The sequence below is a fragment of the Chenopodium quinoa genome, unplaced genomic scaffold, assembly GCF_001683475.1.
Source record: "Chenopodium quinoa cultivar QQ74 unplaced genomic scaffold, ASM168347v1, whole genome shotgun sequence".
In the NCBI taxonomy this organism is placed as follows: Eukaryota; Viridiplantae; Streptophyta; class Magnoliopsida; order Caryophyllales; family Amaranthaceae; genus Chenopodium; species Chenopodium quinoa.
The window spans coordinates 467,862-490,775 of NW_018742966.1; the positions used below are offsets into that span (position 1 = coordinate 467,862).

General features: G+C 35.8%; 3 protein-coding genes across 10 annotated transcripts; 1 reads left to right on the forward strand and 2 right to left on the reverse strand.

Annotated features, from left to right (window-relative positions):
- Nucleotides 1–1,636: 1,636 nt before the first annotated feature.
- Nucleotides 1,637–12,858, reverse strand: LOC110728952 (sec-independent protein translocase protein TatB-like). Of its 8 annotated transcripts, XR_002512794.1 has the most exons (8): nucleotides 12,653–12,858; nucleotides 12,431–12,552; nucleotides 11,583–11,718; nucleotides 11,370–11,497; nucleotides 11,083–11,281; nucleotides 10,869–10,982; nucleotides 2,264–2,599; nucleotides 1,637–2,141 (listed from the first exon to the last, which is right to left on the reverse strand). XR_002512794.1 is itself a non-coding variant. In XM_021908627.1 (7 exons), exons 1-6 carry the CDS (start codon nucleotides 12,711–12,713, stop codon nucleotides 10,873–10,875), a joined length of 756 nt encoding a protein of 251 aa, XP_021764319.1. In that variant the 5' UTR covers nucleotides 12,714–12,858; the 3' UTR covers nucleotides 1,637–2,478. The 8 variants fall into 8 exon arrangements, 7 of the variants coding, with proteins under 7 accessions (XP_021764319.1, XP_021764315.1, XP_021764320.1 ...); XM_021908627.1 differs by having other exon boundaries at nucleotides 1,637–2,478; nucleotides 10,873–10,982; XM_021908623.1 differs by having other exon boundaries at nucleotides 1,637–2,599; nucleotides 10,873–10,982.
- A 1,152-nt stretch (nucleotides 12,859–14,010) lies between these two features.
- Nucleotides 14,011–18,324, forward strand: LOC110728954 (tryptophan synthase alpha chain-like). The gene is made up of 9 exons (XM_021908629.1): nucleotides 14,011–14,293; nucleotides 15,511–15,657; nucleotides 15,732–15,797; nucleotides 15,900–16,008; nucleotides 16,430–16,506; nucleotides 17,207–17,284; nucleotides 17,419–17,496; nucleotides 17,728–17,787; nucleotides 17,874–18,324. Exons 1-9 carry the CDS (start codon nucleotides 14,093–14,095, stop codon nucleotides 18,006–18,008), a joined length of 951 nt encoding a protein of 316 aa, XP_021764321.1. The 5' UTR covers nucleotides 14,011–14,092; the 3' UTR covers nucleotides 18,009–18,324.
- Nucleotides 18,325–18,932: 608 nt separating this feature from the next.
- Nucleotides 18,933–22,534, reverse strand: LOC110728955 (V-type proton ATPase subunit F). The gene is made up of 5 exons (XM_021908630.1): nucleotides 22,313–22,534; nucleotides 21,954–22,044; nucleotides 21,154–21,235; nucleotides 20,339–20,421; nucleotides 18,933–19,301 (listed from the first exon to the last, which is right to left on the reverse strand). Exons 2-5 carry the CDS (start codon nucleotides 22,014–22,016, stop codon nucleotides 19,140–19,142), a joined length of 390 nt encoding a protein of 129 aa, XP_021764322.1. The 5' UTR covers nucleotides 22,017–22,044; nucleotides 22,313–22,534; the 3' UTR covers nucleotides 18,933–19,139.
- Nucleotides 22,535–22,914: the final 380 nt, after the last annotated feature.

The following is a 22,914-nucleotide window of genomic DNA, read 5'->3' on the forward strand; positions in this document are numbered from 1 at the left end:
TTTCAATTATGAATCTGAGCTTCGTTTAAGTATCTATGGAATTATTTTTGTGAAAAGGGTAAACTAATGTTAGAGAGTTTTAATTCTTGTACTTGGTTCAATGAATCAAATTATAAGGGAATTGTAATAATAGGTAAGAGACAAACATATCCAAACAACATATGAGTGGTTGTTTGAAATTTAGAATGTGAGTTTTTTTTAGGTATTTTGCAAAGTTTTATTATTTTACAGGGTTGTCTAGAATTCTATTCACTTTTTTTTATTTATTTAACAATATTCATCATTTGTCATTAAAGAAATGATAAGCAAATAGCAACCTTAGGATTAAACAATTGGCAAAATGGTCGAGTCAAACTATTTAACTTGAATTTGAAATAATTAAAGTAACCAACAACACATATTGCAAAATACCATAGTCAAAAAGTGCTTGTTATCATCAAAGTGAGTTTGAAAATGCCACAATTCCACAACACAAGCATAGTAGTGAAATTGTCATTCACCGAGGAGGTGCAGATATTGACATGAGTGGATGATTGATAATTGATATTGTTAAGGCGAGTTTGAAGATGTTATAGATATAAGGCAACTGGATGCTATAGATATAGATGACATAATAAGGATTGTGAGATAGCTCATGTAAGTTTGAGTAAGAGAAGCTAGTGCAACGCACTATTTTGTGAATGATCAAAATACTTGTTGAATACTTGTCACTATACGAGAGATTGACCAATAAATAATCCCTTTAATTTGAATTAAGAGCATAGTATCCCTAAGGAGAACAAAAATGCCAATCAACTTTACCAAATGTAAAGCATCACAAAAAATTTAAGGTACAATTAATTCATCTCATGCTTTTACTACCCGAAAAAATCTAAAGTAGCTTTCAATTAGAAGGCAATCAACCGTACTCTAGCACCATACTTAGACACGATTTCGATCAAACGATTGAGGAAGATTACACTCCTTTTTCTCAACTCAATTAGAACCATAGATCCAATGTCATAATCAAAGTAAATTCAAGCTCGTTGCCTTTATGACTTCCCCAACTTTAAAAAAATACATAATGTCAATCACTTGTCAAATGGGAGTTAGGTTTCAAATCCTAAAATAACCAAAATCCTAACTTTCAAAGAAGTCATCTCCCGTGGGAGTTGATCACCTTAATAATTTAATATATAATTATTAAAATAAGTACAATATTACCTACTAGTATTAGTGGAGCAAGCCGTTTTATTTAAAGAAAGTTCACTTTTTTTTTCCTTTTTTTTTTTTTTTTTTTTTTTTTTGTAAAAAATATAATATTTCTAATAATAATGTGTAATAAAATAAAATACTTGTATATAAAAAGGCAACTACGCGTGCGGCAAATGGGTAAAAAAGAAGTTGACAAAAATGTGTCACGGGGTAAGTATCTATCAGATGATTGTCAGAAGTGTCATCATTTCGCTATATTCATATTTTCTACGGCTCCATCTCTTTTTTTTGGACATAGATCATTCATTCCATGTGTTTTTCAATCTAAAATGGCAAATATAGAGGTACTCCGTATTATATACCAAGTGCTTGTATATACGAGTATTCGTATATATAAGTTGATGTTAGAATCAGTTAGATGTCGTAAAACAAGGTGTTTTTGCAACAATTGACTTCCATGCATAAACTCTAAAATTCTTTAGCTCAATAGCATCCATTACATGAATGATTTGAGAATATACAGTTTCATCACACTAATGTAATAGGCTAATAGCTCAAACCCTTGTAAATGTATACGCGGGAGTAATATGTTACCTTGACTTCGCTGCAAGTTATTGTGAGACGTTTCATACAAGATTTGCTGCTTTCTTTTGATATATTATGTAGCAACACTGATACCATACCTTGTAATAATTGGAAAAATGCCAGCAACATATGCAGTTCTCACCTAAGTCAAGACTCGAGTCATTTTCCCCTTGCCAAAATATACTGAAGATTTCAACCTTGAATGTGGAAAGTCCTAGAAGGATCATCAATCAAGGTTGCGTTGCACGAACCAGACTTTTAAACTTCGGCTCTAGCCAACCTTGAAATTTTCTTGAGTAATATAGTAAGATGAAATTACCACAGCAAAAATTGCATGCGCATACAGGAATCACAGGTAATTCCTGCGATAGATATACCCCAAAATTAATATACTTCTGGATCAACTCTGGCAACCAATGGCTCTCTTGACCAAGATTTGGAGGCATAACTGAATGTAAACCCAAAGAGCTGAAAAAGAACTTACAAATGTAAGAAATCATCCGACGACCTTGTTAGTACATTAAATGTTGATAGTTCAAGTATGGCCTATCAGCTCTCAACTTCTCAATCAATATAATGTTTTCAGGGTAAATATGCAAACGGTTTTATGCATTAGAGTTTTCTTTCTCAAAACTTCAGCAAGAGTGCAAACGGTGTCCCTCTGATAAATCCTTTCTCCAGCTAAGCAGCACTAAGCTTCTGCTATGAAATTAATGCAAGAATGTTAGGAGAGCAGGAATTTCGATAAATAAACTTGAATTGCAGCAAAATGAACGGTATTCAAGCTTTTAATGGGCTTGATTCTCTTCCAATCAGCAACCTGCATGCTAAAAAAGCACTCATCAATACTCTACATAACCCCTCCTATCTCTAATTAGCTCTATTGATAGAAAATTCCTGTAACTGGGATTATTATCCAAGCCACTAAATCATAGTACAACTGCCTACATTGCCCCTCCCCCCACCCCCCCCCCCCCCCCCCCCCCCCCCCACCCCAAAAAAAAAATATCGATTCATAGCTGCTTCTATATCAGCTACATTACATAGAACAACAATAAGCACCCAAGTCTTCCCCATCTTTACCCCCGTCCCTTTTAAGATGAATGAAATATTATGAATCAATGAACCCATGTACAACCCACATAAAATAATCAAGGAAAGAGGGAACTTATCCAGGAATGAAAACCTCCAGAATTTAAACACATTTAATCCCAGCTATCCAACATAAGCCTAATTTCTGCACCAATTCAACTTGCCCCTCAATATTACAAGCTATGTCATTCTCCACACTCTTTCAGCAACTATAAGATTCAAAGAGAATTAGCACAAGTCTGAAGAAAAATTGGTGATGATAGTCAACTGATTGAAATTTGAATGGGCTCTGATACAAGTATACACCAGTGAAAAATCAGTTCATTCAATTCTATATAATGGCAACTATTTGAGAAGCTGAATTTGTTTAGCAATGACCTCTTTCGGTCTTTTCTAGAGGTACCAGGCAAAGATCACAATTAGAGTTGTCAATTCGGGTAAACGGGTCGGGTTTGGGTCGGGTAAGAGTGGGTCGGGTCAACTCGGATTAATTCCATAACTTATGCAGGTCGGGTTTGGGTTGGGTCATGCTTGAGTCGGGTCATACTTCTTATCGGGTTACATTCGGGTCGGGTGAACAATAGGCCGAGTATAATTCGGGTTAAATCGGGTTAGGGTATTTCTCGGGTTTGAGTCGGGTTCGGTTCAAGTTAATAATTTGCGGGTTAGAATCAGGTCGGGTCATTCTCGGGTTTGAGTCTGGTTCAGTTCAAATCAATAATTTGCGGATTGTAATCAGGTCGGGTCATTTTCAAGTCGGGTCATTCTCGGGTTCAAGTCGGGTTCGGTTCAAGTCAATAATTTGCGAGTTATAATAGGTTAGTTCATTTCCAAGTCGGATCATTCTCGGATTCAAGTCGGGTTATGTTCTAAGTCAATAATTTGCAGGTTACAATCAGGTCGGGTCATTTCTAAGTCAGGTCATATTCGGGTTCAACTAACTATAAATAGATAATTCTCATTTTTATCAAACTAATTACTTCCTTTGACTATAATATATATGATAATATACTAGGGAACTATAGTCTATAATTTAGGAAGATAATTATCTTCTTTGACCATACAACAAATATATAGTATATTTAACTCTTAAATTTGAGGATGATGCTCCTTTCTTTTGCAAGCCTGGACCGACTTGGTCTCCCTAGACAAAATGCTTTGATCAACAATAATAAGGTGGTCTAAATTGCATTTAAGGTGATTTGAAATTGGGTCAAGAACAAATTGCGTTGAATTTAGGTCGGGTCAATAACAAGAAGTGTTAATTTTGAGTCGGGTTAGTAACAGATCGGGTTGAATTTTTGGATCGGGTAAGTAATAGATTTGGTAAAATTCGGGTCGGGTCAATAACAAGTCGGGTTGAATTTGGGTCAGGTAAAAAACAAGTCGGGTTGATTTCGGGTCGGGTTTATAACAGGTTGGGTTAAATTCAGGTCGGGTTACGAACAGGTTGGGCTGAATTCAGGTCGGGTTAGGAACGGGTTGGGTTAAATTCGAGTTTTGACAGGTTAAAATGGGTTAGGGTCCATTTCGGTTCAAGTCGGGTCCGGTGCAAGTTAATTAAATTGGCCGTTGTAAATTAGTAAATCGGTGCAAGTTGTATACCGGTAAACGTATAACAGCAAATTGGATGGTTCCACACACCCAATTGGACTCTCGTCGGGTATTAAGGACCATGGTAAACATTTCGGCAATTTTATTTCCGGGCAAATAAAAGTCAAAAAATTCCAAAATTAAAGGCTAATATCCACGCTTTTTGAGAAATTTTGGAGGTTTCGGGTCGAAAAGTCTTGAAATTCTATGGGATACATCTTGGGGTCATATAATGCCATTATGAACCATATATGACCATTATTTGTTGTCATAAATGTTCGTGGTAGGCTTGAATTAATGAAATCGGTCCAAGTTGTAAACTGGTAAATTGGCCGTTTAACAGCAAATTGATGGTTCCACACACCCAATTGGACTCCTGGAATGTATTAGGGACAATGGTAAACAATTCGGAAATTTTTATTTCCGGGCGAAAAAGTCAAAAAATTCCAAAATTAAAGGCTAGTTTCCACGTTTTTTGAAAATATTTGGAGGTTTCGGGGACCAATGTAGAAAAGTCTTAATATTTTAGGGGATACATCTCAGAGTCATATAATGTCGTTTGGAACCATATATGATCATTATATGTTGTCATAAATATAAATGTTCGTAGTATGCTTGAGTTAATGAAATCCGTGCAAGTTGTAAACCGGTAAATTGGTCGTTTAAAGGCAAATTGGATGGTTCCACCAACCCAATCGGACTTCTAGAGAATATTAGGAACTATGGTAAACATTTCGGCAATTTTTTACATCCGGGCGGAAAAAAGTAAAAAAAACTACAAAATTGAAGATTATATCCACGCTTTTTGAGAAATTTTGATGGTTTCGGAGCCCGGTGTCGAAAAGTCTTGAAATTCTAGTGGATACATTTTGGGGTCATTTAATGCTGTTTGGAACCATATATGATCATTATTTGTTGGTGGTAGGCTTGAGTTAATGAAATCGTTGCAAGTTGTATATTGGTAGTTTAAAGTCAAATTGGATGGTTCCACCCACCCAATGGGACTCCCGGATAGTATTAGAGATCATGGTAAATATTTCAGCAATTTTTATTTACGGGCAAAAAAAAGTCAAAAATTACAAAATTGAAGGCTAATATCCAAGATTTTTGAGAAATTTTGGAGGATTCGGGGGCCCGGTGTAAAAAATTCTTGAAATTCTAGGGGATACATCTCGGGGTCATATAATGCCGTTTGGAGCCATTTATGATCATTATATGTTGTCATAAATGTTCGTGGTAGGCTTGATTTAATGAAATCGGTGCAAGTTGTAAACCAATAAAGTGGCCGTTTAAAGGCAAATTGGATAGTTAATCCCACCCAATTGGACTCCCGGAGGGTATTAGGGACCATGGTAAAAATTTTGGCAATTTTTAAATCCGGGCAGAAAAAAGTAAAAACATTCCAAAATTGAAGGTTTGAGATTTTTGAGAAATTTTGAGAAATTGGTGCAAGGTATAAACCGGTAAATAGCCCGTTTAAAGGCAAATTGGATGGTTCCACCCATCCAATTGGACTCCTGAAGGATATTAGGAATCATGGTAAACATTTCAATAATTATTATATCTGGGTGAAAAAAGTCTTAAAATTCCAAAAATAAAGGCTAATATCCACGCTTTTTGAGAAATTTTGGAAATTTCAGGGCCCGGTATCGAAAAGCCTTGAGATTCTAGGGAATGCTTCTTATGATCATATAATGTTGTTTGGAACCATATATGATTATTATTTGTTGTCATAGATGTTCGTGGTAAACTTGAGTTAATGAAATCAGTACAAGTTGTAAACCAGTAAATTAGCCGTTTAAAGGAAAATTGGATGGTTCCACCCACCCAATTAGACTACAGGAGGGTAATAGGGACCATGGTAAACATTTCGACAATTTTTGTTTTCGGGCGAAAAAAGTCAAAAAAATTCAAAAATTGAAGGCTAAGATCCACGTTTTTGAGAAATTTTGCAGGTTTCGAGGTCCGGTGTTGGAAAGCCTTTGATTTAAGGAGATACATCTCGTGGTCATATAATGCCTTTTGGAACCATTTATGATCATTATATATTGTCATAAATGTTTGTGGTAGGCTTGATTTAATGAAATCGTGCAAATTGTAAACCGGTAAATTGGTCGTTTAAAGGCAAATTAGATAGTTCAACCCACCCAATTGGACTCCCGGAGGGTATTCGGAATCATGGTAAAATTTCGGCAATTTTTATTTGCGGGCGAAAAAAAAAGACAAAAAATTCAAAAATTGAAGGCTTATATCCACACTTTTTAAGAAATTTTGGAGGTTTCGGATCACGGTGTTGAAAGGCCTTGAGATTTTAGGGAATACATCTCGGGGTCATATAATGACGTTTGGAACCATATATGATCATTATATGTTTTCATAAATGTTCGTGTTAGGCTTGAGTTAATGAAATCGGTGCAAGTTATAAATCGGTAAATTGGCCGTTTAAAGGAAAATTGGATGGTTCTACCCACCCAATTGGACTCCCGGAGGGTATTAGTGACCATGGTAACATTTTGACAATTTTATTTCCGGGCGAAAAAAAGTCGAAAAATTCCAAAATTGAAGGCTAATATCCACGTTTTTTGAGAAATTTTGGAGATTTCAAGGCCCGAAATTAAAAAGCCTCGAAAATTTAAGGGATACATCTCGGAGTCATATAATGCCGTTTGGAATCATATATACTCAATATATGTTGTCATAAATGTTTGTGGTAGGTTTGAGTTAATGAAATCGGTGCAAGTTGTATTTCTGTAAATTGGCCGTTTAAAGGCAAATTGGATGGTTCCATCCACCCAATTTGACTCCCAGAGGGTATTAGGGACCATGGTAAACAATTCGGCAATTTTAATTTTCGGACATAAAAAAGTCAAAAAAATTCCAAAATTGAAGGCTAATATCCACACTTTTTGAGAAATTTTTGAGGTTTCGGGGCCCGATGTCGAAAAGTCTTGAAATTCTAGAAGATATATCTCGGGGTCATATAATGCCGTTTGGAACAATATATGATCATTATTTGTTGTCATAAATGTTCGTGGTAGACTTGAGTTAATGAAATTGACGTAAGTTGGAAACTGGTAAATTGGTCGTTTAGAGACAAATTGGATGGTTCCACCCCCCTAATTGGACTCTTGGAGGGTATTAAGGACTATGGTAAACATTTTGTCAATTTTTATTTCGTGCGAAAAAAAGTCAAAAAAATCCAAAATTGAAGTCTAATATCCATGCATTTTGAGAAATTTTGGAGGTTTCGTAGCGCCTTGACGAAAAGACTCGAGATTTTAGGGGATAAACCTCAGGGTCATATAATGCTGTTTGGAACCATATATTATCATTATATGTTGTCATAAATGTTCGTGGTAGGCTTTAATTAATGAAATCGGTGCAAGTTGTAAATCGGTAAATTGGCCGTTTAAAGGCAAATTGGTTGGTTCTACCTACTTAATTAGACTCCCGGAGGGTATTAGGGACCACATTTCGGTAATTTATATTTCCGGGCGAATAAAAGTTAAAAAATTCCAAAATTAAAGGCTAATATCCACGCTTTTTGACAAATTTTTGAAATTTTGAGACCTGGTGTTCAAAAGGCTTGTGATTTTAGGGGATACATCTCGGGGTCATATAATGTCGTATGGAACCATACATGATCAATATGTGTTGTCATAAATGTTCGTGGTAGGCTTGAATTAATTAAATCGGTACAAGTTGTAATTCGGTAAATTTGTCGTTTAAAGGCAAATTGGATGGTTCCACCCACCCAATTGGACTCCCAGAGGGTATAAGCGACCATGGTAAACATGTCGGCAATTTTTATTTTCGGGCGAAAAAAAGTCAAAAAATTCCAAAATCGAAAGCTAAGATCCACGTTTTTGAGAAATTTTGCAAGTTTCGAGGCCCAGTGTCGAAAAGCCTCTAAATTTTAGGGGATACATCTCATGGTCATATAATGTCGTTTGGAACCATTTATGATCATTATATGTTGTCATAAACGCTCATGGTAGGCTTGATTTAATGAACTCGTGCAAATTATAAACCGGTAAATTGGTTGTTTAAAGGCAAATTAGATAGTTCAACCCACCAATTGGATTCCCGGAGAATATTAGGGACCATAGTAAACATTTCGGCAATTTTTATTTTCAGGCGAAATAAAGTAAAAAATTCTAAAATTGAAGACTAATATCCACGCTTTTTGAGAAATTTTGGAGGATTCGAGGCCCGGTGTCGAAAAGCCTATAGATTATAGGGGATACATATCGGGGTCATATAATGCCGTTTTGAACCATATATGATCATTATATGTTGTCATAAATGTTTGTGGTAGATTTAAGTTAATGAAATCAGCGCAAGTTGTAAACCGGTAAATTGGCCGTTTAAAGGCAAATTGGATGGCTCCACCCACCCAATTGGACTCCCGGAGGGTATTAGGGATCATGTTAAACATTTCGGCAATTTATATTTCCGGGTGAAAAAAAGTTAAAAAATTCCGAAATTCAAGACTAATATCTACGCATTTTGAGAAATTTTGGAGGTTTCGCATGGAACTATCACTTCGGGTAGACGGGTCGGTTTTGGGTCGGTAAGAGTAGGTCAGGTCAACTCGGGTCGGGTCAATTCATATTAATTCTATAACCTATGCGGGTCGGGTCAATTCGGATTAATTTCATAACCTATGCGAGTAGGGTTTAGGTTGGGTCATGCTTTAGTTGGGCCACGTCAAGTCATACTTCGTATCAGGTTTGGGTAGGGTTAATAACAGGTCGGATTACATTCGGGTCGGGTGAGCAATAGGTCAGGTTTGATTCGGGTTAAAACGGGTTAAAACGGATTAGGGTAATTCTAGGGTTCGAGTCGGGTTCGGTTCAAGTCAATAATTTAAGGGTTAATATCAGGTCGGGTCATTCTCGGGTTTGAGCCGGGTTTGGTTCAAGTCAATAATTTACGGGTTATAATCAGGTCGGGTCATTCTCGGGTTTGAGTTGGGTTTGGTTCAAGTCAATAATTTGCTGGTTATAATCGGGTCGGTTCATTTTTAAGTCGGGTCATTCTCGGGTTCAAGTGGGGTTCAGTTCAAGTCAATAATTTGCGGGTTATAATCAAGTTGGGTCATTTTCAAGTCAGGTCATTCTCGGATTCAAGTCGGATTATGTTCAAGTCAATAATTTGCGGGTTACAATCAGGTTGGGTCATTTCCAAGTGAGGTCATATTCGGGTTCAACTAACTATAAATAGATAATTATCATTTTATCAAGCTAATTATTTCCTTTGTCTATAATATATATGGCAATATACTAGGGAACTATAGTCTATAATTTAAAAAGATAATTATCTCCTTTGACCATACAACAAATATATACTATATTTAACTCTTAAATTTAAGGATGATGCTCCTTTCTTTTGCTGGTATGTACCGACATGGTCTCCCTAGACAAAATGCTTTGATCAACAATAATATGGTGGTCTAAATTGCATTTAAGATGATTTGAAATCGGGTCAAGAACAATTTATGTTGAATTTAGATCCGGTCAATAACAAGTCGTGTTGATTTCGAGTCGGGTTAGTAACAGATTGGGTTGAATTTTTGGTCGGGTTAGTAATAGGTCTGGTAAAATTCAGTCGGGTAAATAACAAGTCGGGTTGAATTTGGGTCATGTCAATAACAAGTCAGGTTGATTTCGGGTCGGGTTATGAACGGGTCGGCAGGTCAGGTTAGTAACAAGTCGGGTGAAATTCGGGTTTTGACGGGTTAAAAGGGGTTTGGGTCAATTTCGGTTCAAATCAAGTTCGGTTCAGATCAATAATTTACGGGTTACATTCGGGTCGGGTCATCTCCTTCATGTTCGGGTTCGGGTCTCACATACTCTGGTCAACTCAGGTCTAGGGTTGGTGTAAGGTCGGGTTTCGGTCTCCATTTTTTCGGGTTCCAATGGGTCGGTTAATAATCGGGTTTGAGTCGGTATTTCGGGTTGGGTCAACTTTTGACAGCTCTAATCACAATACTAGTCATTCAAAAGTTTTAAACTATGTTTAATCTGCAAAGGTCCACGTAGTCATGTAGACTAGATAAATAATCCTTTAAGTTGGTGTATCACTTGTTACTCCAAGACAATCCTACAAGCAACTAGTTCAAACACAATCCTACAGTCACAGTTGCAGAAAACAGTCAACAGAATATGTAGTATTGGAAACTTTTGTTCACAACTAGTTCAAACACAATCCTACAGTCACAATTGCAGAAAACAGTCAACAGAATATGTAGTATTGGAAACTTTTGTTCAAATTTTCAGAACTGAATATTGCTACCAAGGTAAAATGTGTGGAATTAGCAACTAGTAATGTATGACAACATGTTTGCTAGAAATCTAACATAACTAGACTCCAAGCATAGACAAGGGTGGAAGGGAACTTACTAACTTATTCAAATTTGATCTCATTCTGTGGCTGGGAGAAAAATTCTTTGGCATTGCGAGCAACTTCTGCCTCTAATACTGCTTCTAGAACAATATCAGAACCTGTTACTTCACCTAATCCATGACACAAAAATCAGTCTCCGTTGATTCCAGTAAATCACTCAGCAGTTTTAGCAAAGATTTACGAAAATAAGTTGATGACATCAAATCATACCTTGACGATTTGGCAGTAAACCTGCACTTTCAGCAGATACAGGAAGGACTGACAGAAGGCCAGGTCTGTCATCAACTGTGTCCATACTGACACTACCTTCTATTGTCCCAGATTTTACTGCAGGGGTTTCTGCCAACTTAGCATAAGCTGTTGCCTGACTATACAAATTAGATGTTCCAGAAGCCACTGAGCCATGTTCCTGGAGAACAAAATCTCAATAAGTTTTCCATCCTACATGCATAAATGCATAATGTTGTTGCAAAAAGTAACTTGCTCAGCTATGAAACCTTAAACACACTAGTCTCTGTCTTAAAGCTGTGCAGCTGTTGTTGGATTTGTTGAGGTTGGACCAGGTGTTGCCTAGGAGCAGTGCTCTCTTCACTGATATTTTGAGGCCCAGTATTGGCAGTAGCCCCTATAAAACAATACAGCAGTTTACATTGTATTCGTGGTACAAACAATGGGACACCATTCATAATAGCCATAATATCAATTAATACCTGAGTTCGTATTATCTTGGTCAGGATTATCCATCAGTCTTCGTGTCAATGGACCAGGGTTCATGACAGAAATGCTGCGAATTTCATAGCGAATAGCTTCTAGCTGTGCCATTGTATCTTGCAGTTCTTTATTTACCTGGAAAACAAGTTGAGCAAAATAGATTAGAGCACTTGAAGTTAATAGGTGTCAGCCATAATACCATTGACTCCCAAGAGAACATCTGAACAACTATTTATACAAACACCGGAGCATTAATAGACCAAACTACAAGAGACCAGCATTATTAGCAAAATGCAACCTTAACTACCTCAAACACACACATCAAGCAGCATATAAAGCTCAGAATAAGCAAGTTTCCATTCAATCAACGCTTTTTACATCACACGCTAAAAGATAAGCAAATTAATAAGTTAACTCATTATAGGTAAATCATCAAATTACAAGAAAAATGAATTCAAACCCTTAATACAGGATCAACCAGTTTAAGCATATCCAGTCAGGTAATATCAAATACAGATTTGGTAGGTTGTGGGTCAATTTCGAGATCACAAATCTTTTTTGGGTTGATTTTAGAATGTTGATTCAAGTTTTGGGGCCAAAAATCGAAAACCCATGTTCAAGACCCTAAAATACCAGAAAAATCTCACTTCTGATTCAAATTGACCTAGAAAAGATTACCCAATACAAAAAACATCAATATTTACCCAATTTACAACAAGAATTCCCCAATACAGAGAAAATCAACTCAATCCCAGAAAATAAGTTTCAAAACCTTCAACATTTCTACAACAATAAGAATCCATGAATCATATTAACAATAATATAATGTATATAAATTGAAAGAGACCTGACGAAATTGAGTTTGTTGCATGACATTTTCGAATTGACCACGAGCTAATTGAACATAACCAATAGCTCGGCCAGCTAATCGACCGGCAGTTCTTGCAATGAGTGGAAGATCCTTAGGCCCTGTTGATTGTAAAATCGAATAAAATTGCGCAAAATCAAAACTTTCACAATAAAATTGATTGAAAATCTCAAAAATGCATAAAAATCAGGGGATACAAACCGATAAGAGCAGCAGTTGCTCCAAGAATAACGAAAATTTCACCATATGATAATCCCAGCATGATTGATTACTGGCGTTACATGCAGCAGAGTTGTTGATGTGAGGAGCCGAGAGAGAATAGACTAATCTAGCATATTTGAGGCTGCACCGTGGTGGGTTTGGAGGCTTGCACAGTGGTGCTCAGGATTTTCTAAACAGAAGAAGAGATAGGACGAGAGGCTACGCCCACTCCCTTTAACCCTGTTCCGATTTACTGAACTGAAATGATTAGGGCTGAACTAACTTAACTAAATAGAACTGAAATGAATTGTTCATGAGAGAAAGAAATTAGGAATTAAACTGAACTAAAATTAAGGCGAACAGAAAAAGGCTTAGTCTTGGGTGTTTGGATAGTCATGTGTTGGCTCGCTTGCTTGCTACTCGGACTCGATGGAAAACCTGAAAATTAGCGTTCTTAATTTTTACGAGTAGCGTTTACCTTATTTATTTTTGTTTATTTATATTATTTAACTGAAATTAAATTATTTTCCCAATACAAAAATTATTAATGGTTGATAAACAAAACGAGAGAGAAAGAGGGGATAATTAATTAATCAAGGGTCATGGAAGTGGTTGTGTGCACGTTTCCCTATACAAATTTTATTGCACGTTTCCTAATACGTAGTACAAAAATTGTTAATGGTTAGGGAATATATAAGCATTAAATATACTTTTAAAAATGGAATTAAGTTGGAAGTTCATGTCAAAATCACACACAGATCGGTGTAATAAATGTTAATTTATCTTCAATATTTCCCTATAGGGCTAAATTGGAAATAATTTTTGTAATCCGTATTAGGAAACATGCAACAACAATACTTGAAACAGAGAAAGCACACCTTGTTGCACATAACTTGAAACGGAGGGAATACTAAGAGGTCGTTTGGTTCACTAAGTTGGAATGGATTGGTATAAATTCTATATCTCATACCAATCTAAAGTTGTTTGGTTGATACATGAAATGGATTCTCATACTTGAATAATAGTAAGAATTATGAATCTTGGGAGAGGGGGGGTGGGGAGTATGAGATTCTAAGGGATTTGGGTGGAGTTAGAATCCCATAAATATGAGATTTCATACTTAGCGTATGTTCTCTTCAGCTTAATTTCACTTCAATTCAGCTCCAATTAGTTCGATTTCTAATTTCCTTCTCTAATTAACAATTCATTTTAGTTCATTTCAACTCCACTCTATTCAGTTCAGTAAATCACAACGGATCCTTAAATAGACCAACCGAAGCAAATAAAACCATGGAAAGTTCAACCAAACAGCCCCTTGATTAATTGGAGTAATTATATTTTGTTCCATAACATTAAAACTGAATATATAAGCCCTTGTTCAAAGCAGCAAACCAGAAGTGAGAGAGAGTGAGCGTTTCCCTTAGATAAGAACTCATTCAAATGGCTATAGCTTTCAAAGCTACTTGTTTTCTGCAACACAAACGTTTCGAAACGCAACCCTTCCCTTCTCCTTCATCCTCACTCAGATTCCGAAACGTGTCGGCAAAGAAAACTTTCGTGACAATGGCTTCCCTAGCTACCTCCGCTCAACCAGTTGTCGGACTTTCTGAGACTTTCAATCGATTGAAGCAGCAAAACAAAGTAATCTTCTTTCTCTCCTTCGATTTTATCATCGTTTTATGAATCTGGGTATTAATCTCGTTGAACGAATGGTTTCAACAATTGGGGTTGTTGTTATTTGACTAATTCTGCATTTGGGTACTTTAAATTCAAGAAATTTGCCACAAATTTCAACTAGATTTTTGAAAAAAGTCTTAACCTTTTTTTTTTTTTTTTTCTATTTTTTTTTTTTGATTTTTATGAATCGGAAAGGTTTTGTTTCTTGTTAATTATTAATTATTCGATTGCTTTGGGTGATTATATGAATTTATAAAATGTATGTGATTTACACTTTACAATGCATGTGAGTAATATTTAGGGAGGCATAGAAGAGGAGAAATTGGAAAATATATATGGCCCTCTTCTTCCAAATGTCTTAGTTTTAAAGGGATTTTGATGGGATTATAAAACTTATAATTTTCCTTTGATGTCATGATGTTTGCTGTTATTCATATGGTCTGATGTTGTCAAATTGGAGGAAACTATTATAGGTCCTGTACTCTTGTTGATTGTCGTATCTGATTGTGAGACTGTGAGTGTCTGTGTAATTGAATATATTTTACTTGGATAGTTGTGTAGTGTGTTTGCGTTTTGTCAATGCTGAATATTTATTTGCAAACATTTGTGTCAAAGGTTTGTGTTCATGTCTTCGTAATTTTCCTGGTGAAATGAACGGATAGATGAGTTTTCAATGTGATTGCTCTATGCGTCATACTTACCTCTATTATTGGGGTTTGATTGATTAGTTTTTTGAGTAGAAATGGTTGTTGGAAATGATGAATTACATCTTTTGTGTTCATCACAACCCTGATGGGCAATTTGTAATATTTGAAAATCATGCCATTTATTTACACATGTGTTCAGTAATCAGTACTATCTTGTTCAGTTATTGTGGCTTCTAAGTAAGTTATGTGGGTACGTTTCTTTGTGTTGTCCTCTGCTGCATTAAACATTAGGATTTCATCCTCTCTTTTGTGCTTTTGGATGATATATATTGCTGTTATGCTGATCTTTGTTGCATACTATTGTTTGCTTGAAGCATCTCTCTTGAGGATTAGCTTCTGTGATTGCAATCTTGTTGTATGTTGACGGAAATGGAGGGGATATGAATCAAATGATTGAGTAACAGTACTAAGGATTATTTCCCTTTCTAAGTCTGTTAAGTCCTAACTCTTGTTAAATATGTATGTATTACATAGGTGGCATTAATCCCTTACATCACAGCTGGTGATCCTGATTTGTCAACCACAGCAGAAGCTCTGAAAGTGCTCGACTCTTGTGGTTCAGATATTATAGAACTGGGTGTACCATACTCTGATCCTTTGGCAGATGGTCCTGTTATTCAGGTAATTTAGAATTTTGTTATTGTGAATTCTGTTGCCAATCATTTCAGAATTTGAATGTAGGTATGTCATTGTAGGCTGCTGCTACGCGTGCCTTGTTGAAGGGAACCAATTATGATAACATTCTCTCCATGCTGCGGAATGTAAGATCCCGCTGTCTCATTTTTTTTAATTTTATTTTTAATCTGAACAGTGTTTCACATTGGTAATTCTATTATTTCTAATCTTCTGCTCTCCCTAACCAGGTCATACCACAACTTTCTTGTCCAATTGCATTATTTACATATTACAATCCCATACTGAAACGTGGTGTTGAGAAGTTTATGTCTACTATCAAAGATGTTGGTGTCCATGGTATGGTTTTAATTTTGATGTCATAACTTCCATGTTTTAGAGCTACTGTCATTTCTTTAAAGAATTCTGAACTACTGAAGCGAGTTGACAATTTCAACTACAACCAGTGTTGCCAAATTCTATTTGTTGTAGATGAAGGCCACAGATAGACTTACTTTTGTTTAGAGGAAAATTACTTAAGAGGAAAGGTTGTACTCCATAGATAGAATCAACAAACTATTAACAGTAAAGGAGAAAATACATTAGATGCTGATTGTTAGTTGCACAGGAAATAAGTGTAAATTTATTCTCTATGAGGTTAATTTGTTGCTGCCAATCTCATTTGATATTCATCCATCTTGTTAATAAAAATTTGAGCCACTGAGCTTGTTTTCTTGGTGTACGATAACATTATGTTCATGTCCAATATCTATCCTTATAGGGTTGGTGGTACCAGATGTTCCCTTGGAGGAGACAGAAATCCTAAGAAGGGAAGCTCTGAAGCATGGAATCGAATTGGTAGGCTTCTTCATTTGACCACTCCATATTTTGGAAATTGTTTTTTTTTTTTATACAGTTGCTAGTAACGTAAGTATTAGCAGGAACAAAATTGCGAGGTTATGCTGTATCTAGAAAGCTGGCCAAAACCAAAAAAGTATACTTCCTCATAATATTTATGATGAAAGCTTCTTATAACTCTACAGGAGAACTACATGATAATTAAAACATGATTCATTATAACCCGGATGGCCAGGTGTAATCTAGTGCTCTCAATAGATTATGTATATACATAAAATTGTTTTTGGTATTGTGTTTGAAAAGGCTATTGGTAGCGAGCCAGTAGACAGATAATCACCTTGTTTAAGCAAACTAAGGAAAGCCACTAACTTTTTGCTATGCTTTTAAATGAATAAGATTGTTAGGAATAAAATCAGGTCAAGAATAATTGATGTGTAGTAATGATAATTAAAGAAAATTAAACAAAAATAGGTAAGAGTATTGTGATATTTGTTGCTGAATATTGCAATACATTTGATGGGACAATCATGATAATGATAAGAGGCAAGTTACAATAAATTCTTTTTTTTTTTTTTTTTTTTTTGAGTTTGTCTGTTTTTTTCCTCCGCCTTGTTTGATGGGTAAGGAGAAATATGATTGAAGTGTTCATCAACAATGTTTACCTTCTGACCTGTTCTGACTTCTTGTATTCATGGTTTAGGTCTTGTTGACTACACCAACCACCCCTAAAGATAGAATGAAGGCAATTGTTGATGCTTCAGAAGGCTTTGTCTATCTTGTAAGATCTCTTCTTGATTATATGTAATACATCATTTGTGATTGGAATTTAACTGTTGATGCGGGACGTGGTGCTTGCTTATGTCTTCTAGACAAATCTTGCTGTTTTGTGCTGAATAAGCTCTTCATGAGCAGGTCAGCCAAGTTGGAGTTACTGGAGCTCGAGCAGATGTTGGTGCACGAGTTGAAGAGCTACTTGGTGATATAAAAGAGGTGTGTTCATTTGTGAAATATGCAATTTGTTGCTCATGCAACTGCATCATAATTTGTTTTTATTTGATATTTTTAATCTGGCACACTGTAGGTCCATTTCTGAATATTATTGTATCTGATTATCTACTACAGAGTACATGTTTTAAATCAAAATATGACAAAATCACTACCTCCATGTAATAAAATTTGCAAAATATTTGTTTATCTGACTCTTTCCCTCTTTGTACTTAGGCTACTAGTAAGCCTGTGGCTGTCGGCTTTGGTATCTCGAAACCTGAGCACGTAAAACAGGTGAATTTTTCTAATAACCTGCTTGATATGATCTTGGACTGCTTGTTGTTAATGATGGTCTGATTTTTTTTTTTGGGGAGCCGTAGGTGGCTGGATGGGGGGCTGATGGTGTGATTGTTGGAAGTGCCATCGTGAGGCTGTTGGGCGAAGCCAGTTCACCTGAAGAAGGGTTGAAAGAACTCGAGAAGTTTACCAAGACTTTAAAGTCTGCCCTCATTTGAGAGTGGTTAGAAAAAACCGCTTGAAACATCATTATTGTTACCTGCATCCTAGTACATGTAGCGCTGCCCTTTCAAGTAGAGTGATCATGTGTGTAGAGTTTAGTCTGGCTGTTTGTTTGAGAATGTCTCGCAATTACAATAATGATAGATCAATCATACAATAAGGCTCCTGTAATAACTAGCAAGTATTTGTGAGCCATACTGTTCCGTTTTAGTAGGAGAATCCTACATTTTGAGCTTCAGTGGAAATGATAACTCAATTTATTACGAATACTCTTTTTGGTGAATATTCAGCCATTCTTTTTTATTTCTGTAATTTAGATTGTCTCAAAAAGTCGAGCTGCTTTCTAAAGTTTATCAAGTTAAACCTTTTGGTACTGAACTGTGCTGTGAGAATTATTGCTGTACTAAGATTTTTCAATATGTAATCTTAAACACTTTGATCTACAGTTAAAAAAAAAAAAAAAAAAAAAAAAAACCTTTATGGCTTTTTACTACTCTACTCTTAGCCAAGAATTCCACACGGATTATAATTTATAAAGTGACTTACACCAGTAATAATACTTAATACCTTTTGTAGTCTTTTAATAGTTCAGTACAGTACAAAATTCTGCAAAACTTGACACGAATTACTTTATAAATTTGTCAGAAAAATTGGTTCTTTGAGTGACACAGTTTTTTATTTTTGGTAGAGGTAAGAATATACCTATGCCTTTTTTTTTTTTTTTTTTTTTTTTTGGCAAAGGGTAATCCCAAATTGTATGTAATGCCAAATTCTAAATTAATAGACCAAAACAAATCTCTCATGCATCACAATCCACTTCAATGTGTCCTGCATTACCATTCAGTGCATACATTGAACGATGCACTCCCTCGAAAAGCAAAGCTTGTATGTATTGGTTGATTAGACAATTGAAACAGATAAAAACATGGTTACCAATACTGAATGGAGCATAAAATATGGAATTGCTGAATTCATGTTTGGTTCAGAAACAAACTCGTTTAAGGTTAACATACAAATGTAATAACTTAATTACACTCTTTATTCTGAGAACATAAGAATGGAATATCAACTCAAAATGTGAACAGTTCTACAAACTCAAAGCATTCAATATTTAGACAAACATCTGTCTAAAATCTGCTGGATGCTGATTCAGCGGAGAAGAGGTACTTCACCCGTGAAAGAACTGAGTCATGAGCAGCATCGTAGGGATGGTCCTTAGATGGGATCTCCAAAATTGCTGGAATTGGTTTGTTGTAGCTATCAACAAGGAATCTAATCATATTTGCAATCTGCAACAGGGCAAATGGAGCTTATTATGGGCAACCAAAATCAGAGAGAGGGGGGAGGGGGGACAAACCCGAATGCTTAAACATAATCAAAACAAAGGAAAAACCAACCAAAGAGGATCAGATAGAAGCAATTCATAACAAGATGGGAGAGTAGTTGTGGCAGAGTGGTTGTGTAAGATTCCAAAGAACATTAAATGATCTCAGATGCCTCCCTTACCATCACTTCAGGGTCCTAAAAATGGTCTGATTTCGTGTATTATACTTTTTAAATTAGGTCTTCAGATAACATATTTTTTATTCAACAAGGTTATGAATTGAAGTGCTTCCAAGGGTCCCCAAAGGGCCCCAAGAGGCCTATTTGGTGTCGGGAATTGATCGACCCCACGTTATCATATTTTGAGATGCCTTGTTTTGCCTAGCCTTGCGAAGTTATGTTGCCTTGCCTTGGCAATTGTTGCCTTCACCCTAAGGCAAGCCAACATGCTACCCTCAATTGCCAAAAATAGGTGTATTTTTTTTAGTATGCGGTGTTTTTATGCTTTGTCCTCATGCCGTGCTCCTTGCCTAAGCCATGGCGTGCCTTGACTTGGGCAGAAGTACCCAGCTCCCATGCCTTGGCTTAAGCAGCAGCGCCTAGGCCTTGGCTGGGCAGCATCAGCTGAAGACGAGCTCGTCTTCGGCACGGGCAAGGTCCCCCCCCCCCCCGAGGGGGCTAGGGGGTTAACGGTCCGATTGTGCATGGGCAGCAGCAGAGACACTGAACGAGGGGGAAAGAGCATTTACATAATAGACTTCTTTGATTAAATCCATAGCTGGGGCTTGTCTCATATCCCCCCCCCCCCCTCTTCCCCCCTAATACGTAACACTTAAGTTAACTAAACTCAGAGACTCTAATTAGTAATTAATGGGAAGAGAATATGCAACTTCATTTACAAGTCAATCAGTCAATAGAACAGTCAAGTGAGCATCTACTATAACAACAATCACAATAAGACAAATAAAGATAAATATAACTTAAATCAGCAAATGAAACTTACATATTGGCTGATCAATACGATTGCTATGTCCTCCCTTGCTGTGAACTCCTTAAATGCTTCTTCAATTTGTTTTACCGTTGTTTCTAAGTAAGATAAACAGGGTCAATGAGATAACACATAACAGTACCAAATTACTTCGTATAAAAAAAGTTTACCAAGAGTAAGATTAGCAGCTTAAAAAACTCAATTTTAATATACGAAAATTATAAAATGTCTATAGAATCTGGCTCGCCCTGGGGTTCAGGAGCACAAGCTCCTGTCTTATACAGTGGTTGAATGTAGAGTAGTCATAAGCTGGGACAAAAGTATACCACAAATAAATAGATTAAGCGCAAAGCTAAAACCATTGAGAAAATTTTGTTATAATATCGTATACTGACACAACCACATCTTACTATTCTTATAATATGAAAAAGGCTTAGCATATGATAGGAAACAAGAATCAATACATTGCATGATTACATTTTAAACAACCGAAAATTTCTTTTCTTTATCATTTTGTTCTTTTCACATCGAGGCCTCGTTTACAAGTTTACAGTAAAGGTCAACACTTTCAAATCAAGGCATCAAAGGTGAAAAGACAAAACACCCTTTTTTTTTTCTTTTTAGCTTACATAGAATACAACTCACCAATAAGATAGAATTTATCACTATTTCTTGCATTGAAAAAAGGCTAGTAGATGCAAGTCAAGTTGATATTCAACAAAGGTACAAAATTTTTCAGTGCTTGGAAAAGGGTAGAAGAGATTACAACTGTCGCACACTAAAGTACTAGACTACAAGCATTATATCATTTTGAAGATTCAGGCACTTACTATTGTCCACAATCAGGTAATTTGTCTTCCTCCTGATATCAACGTTACCAACTCCAGCAAGCAAAAAGCCAGTAATGGTGTCCTACATGTAAGGAATTAATAAGATAAGCTTATAAAGAACATCAACAATCCAACATAAATCTCACTATTGCGAGAGTTTGATGTTGTCATGATGTAAGCAACTTCCCTCCACAGGCTTCAACCCCAAGAGGCCAAGAGCATGATTTTATATTAGTCCATGCAGTGTGTCTCTTATATAGAAATTTGGAAGCATCCCAAATAGCTCGAACTTGGAATACATTCAAGTTTGATCAAAATCTAGGCTCTCTTATATTATGTAAATTTCTTGTTTCAAAATCAACAAAATTCCAATAAAAAAGTTGATGATTATTAAAAAAACTCTAATCGAGGATATAAAACAAAGCTTAACCAAACTTGCATCATCAATCAGCGATAAAATATGAAGGATCATAAATTCATAATTCTTATAGGCCATCTAATTAGCATCTGAGTTGCAATTATTAAGATAACAGTAACACAATCCCGCCAACGCTTCGGAAAAACACGCCATTGTATCATCAAGTTACCCTCGATATCACATTGAGCACTGATCACTAAGATTGAAGCTAAAGCATATACAAATTCAATTTGACATGCTCATTCAACCCAAATTTTCATCTTTCTAAAATGTTTAGCTGCAAAATTACACCATCAATACTAAATTTACACCTCCATAACCTAAATTACAAAGGGGGAAAAAAAAAAAAAAAAAAAAAAAAAAAAAAAAAAAAAAAACGTACCTCATCAGCAATAACAGCAATGAGTGCAGAATTCTTATTAGGGATTTGAGGTTTGTTCGACATGGTCAAACAAGGTCAACAATCAAAATTTCTGCAAATCAAAGAAAGATAATACTTCAATTTCATGAGATTCAATCAATACAACTCATATCATCATCAAAAACCTAATAAAATTTCAAAGACTAACAAAGAGCATAAAATCGAAGGAATTACAAATCAATCAACATCAATAACAAGACATTTTAGGCATCAATTGCAATTTTATTAAATCAATCGAATCGAAATTTTAAAATTTTAAAAAAAAAATTGCGCAATGTAGATTAAACTGATAAAAATTGAAGAATTGTGGAGAGATAAACCTGGGATAATTGCTCAGATTAGAGTGGAATTTTGTTGGAATTCGGGAGTAAAATTGACCTTGAATGATGAACACTGATTCTCTTTCGAACGAAATTTAGACAGAGCAACAGAGATAGATAGATCTGGGGCATATAAACAGATTACTACTACGGACTACTTGTCTCTTCTTGATTTTTTTTTTATTTTTTATTTTTTATTTTTATAATATTTATTTTCTTAAGTTTATTAATGTGTTGATCATTAATATCCTCCGGTAAATGATATATGGATCAGTTTTATGTTGGCTCTACACCCTTGTCAAGGCCCAAAAGGCCAAAACCGCTATTATCTTATTCGGAAGCCTACTCCAGTTTGAAATTAGTTGTCACGTGATGTAACTCATGTCACTCACGTAGTGTACAATTCGCAATCCAATTTTACATACGTATCCATATTAATTAGGTAATGGCGTATTAGAAAGTCTAATCATGATTATAATTGATTTCAATGATGTGACATCTTTTTTTCCAACAACCTATGATGTGACATCTTTTTTTCCAACAACCCAATACGAGTACCTCTTTTCTCTTTTAATTGCAAAGACGCAGCGTTGGGCATGCAC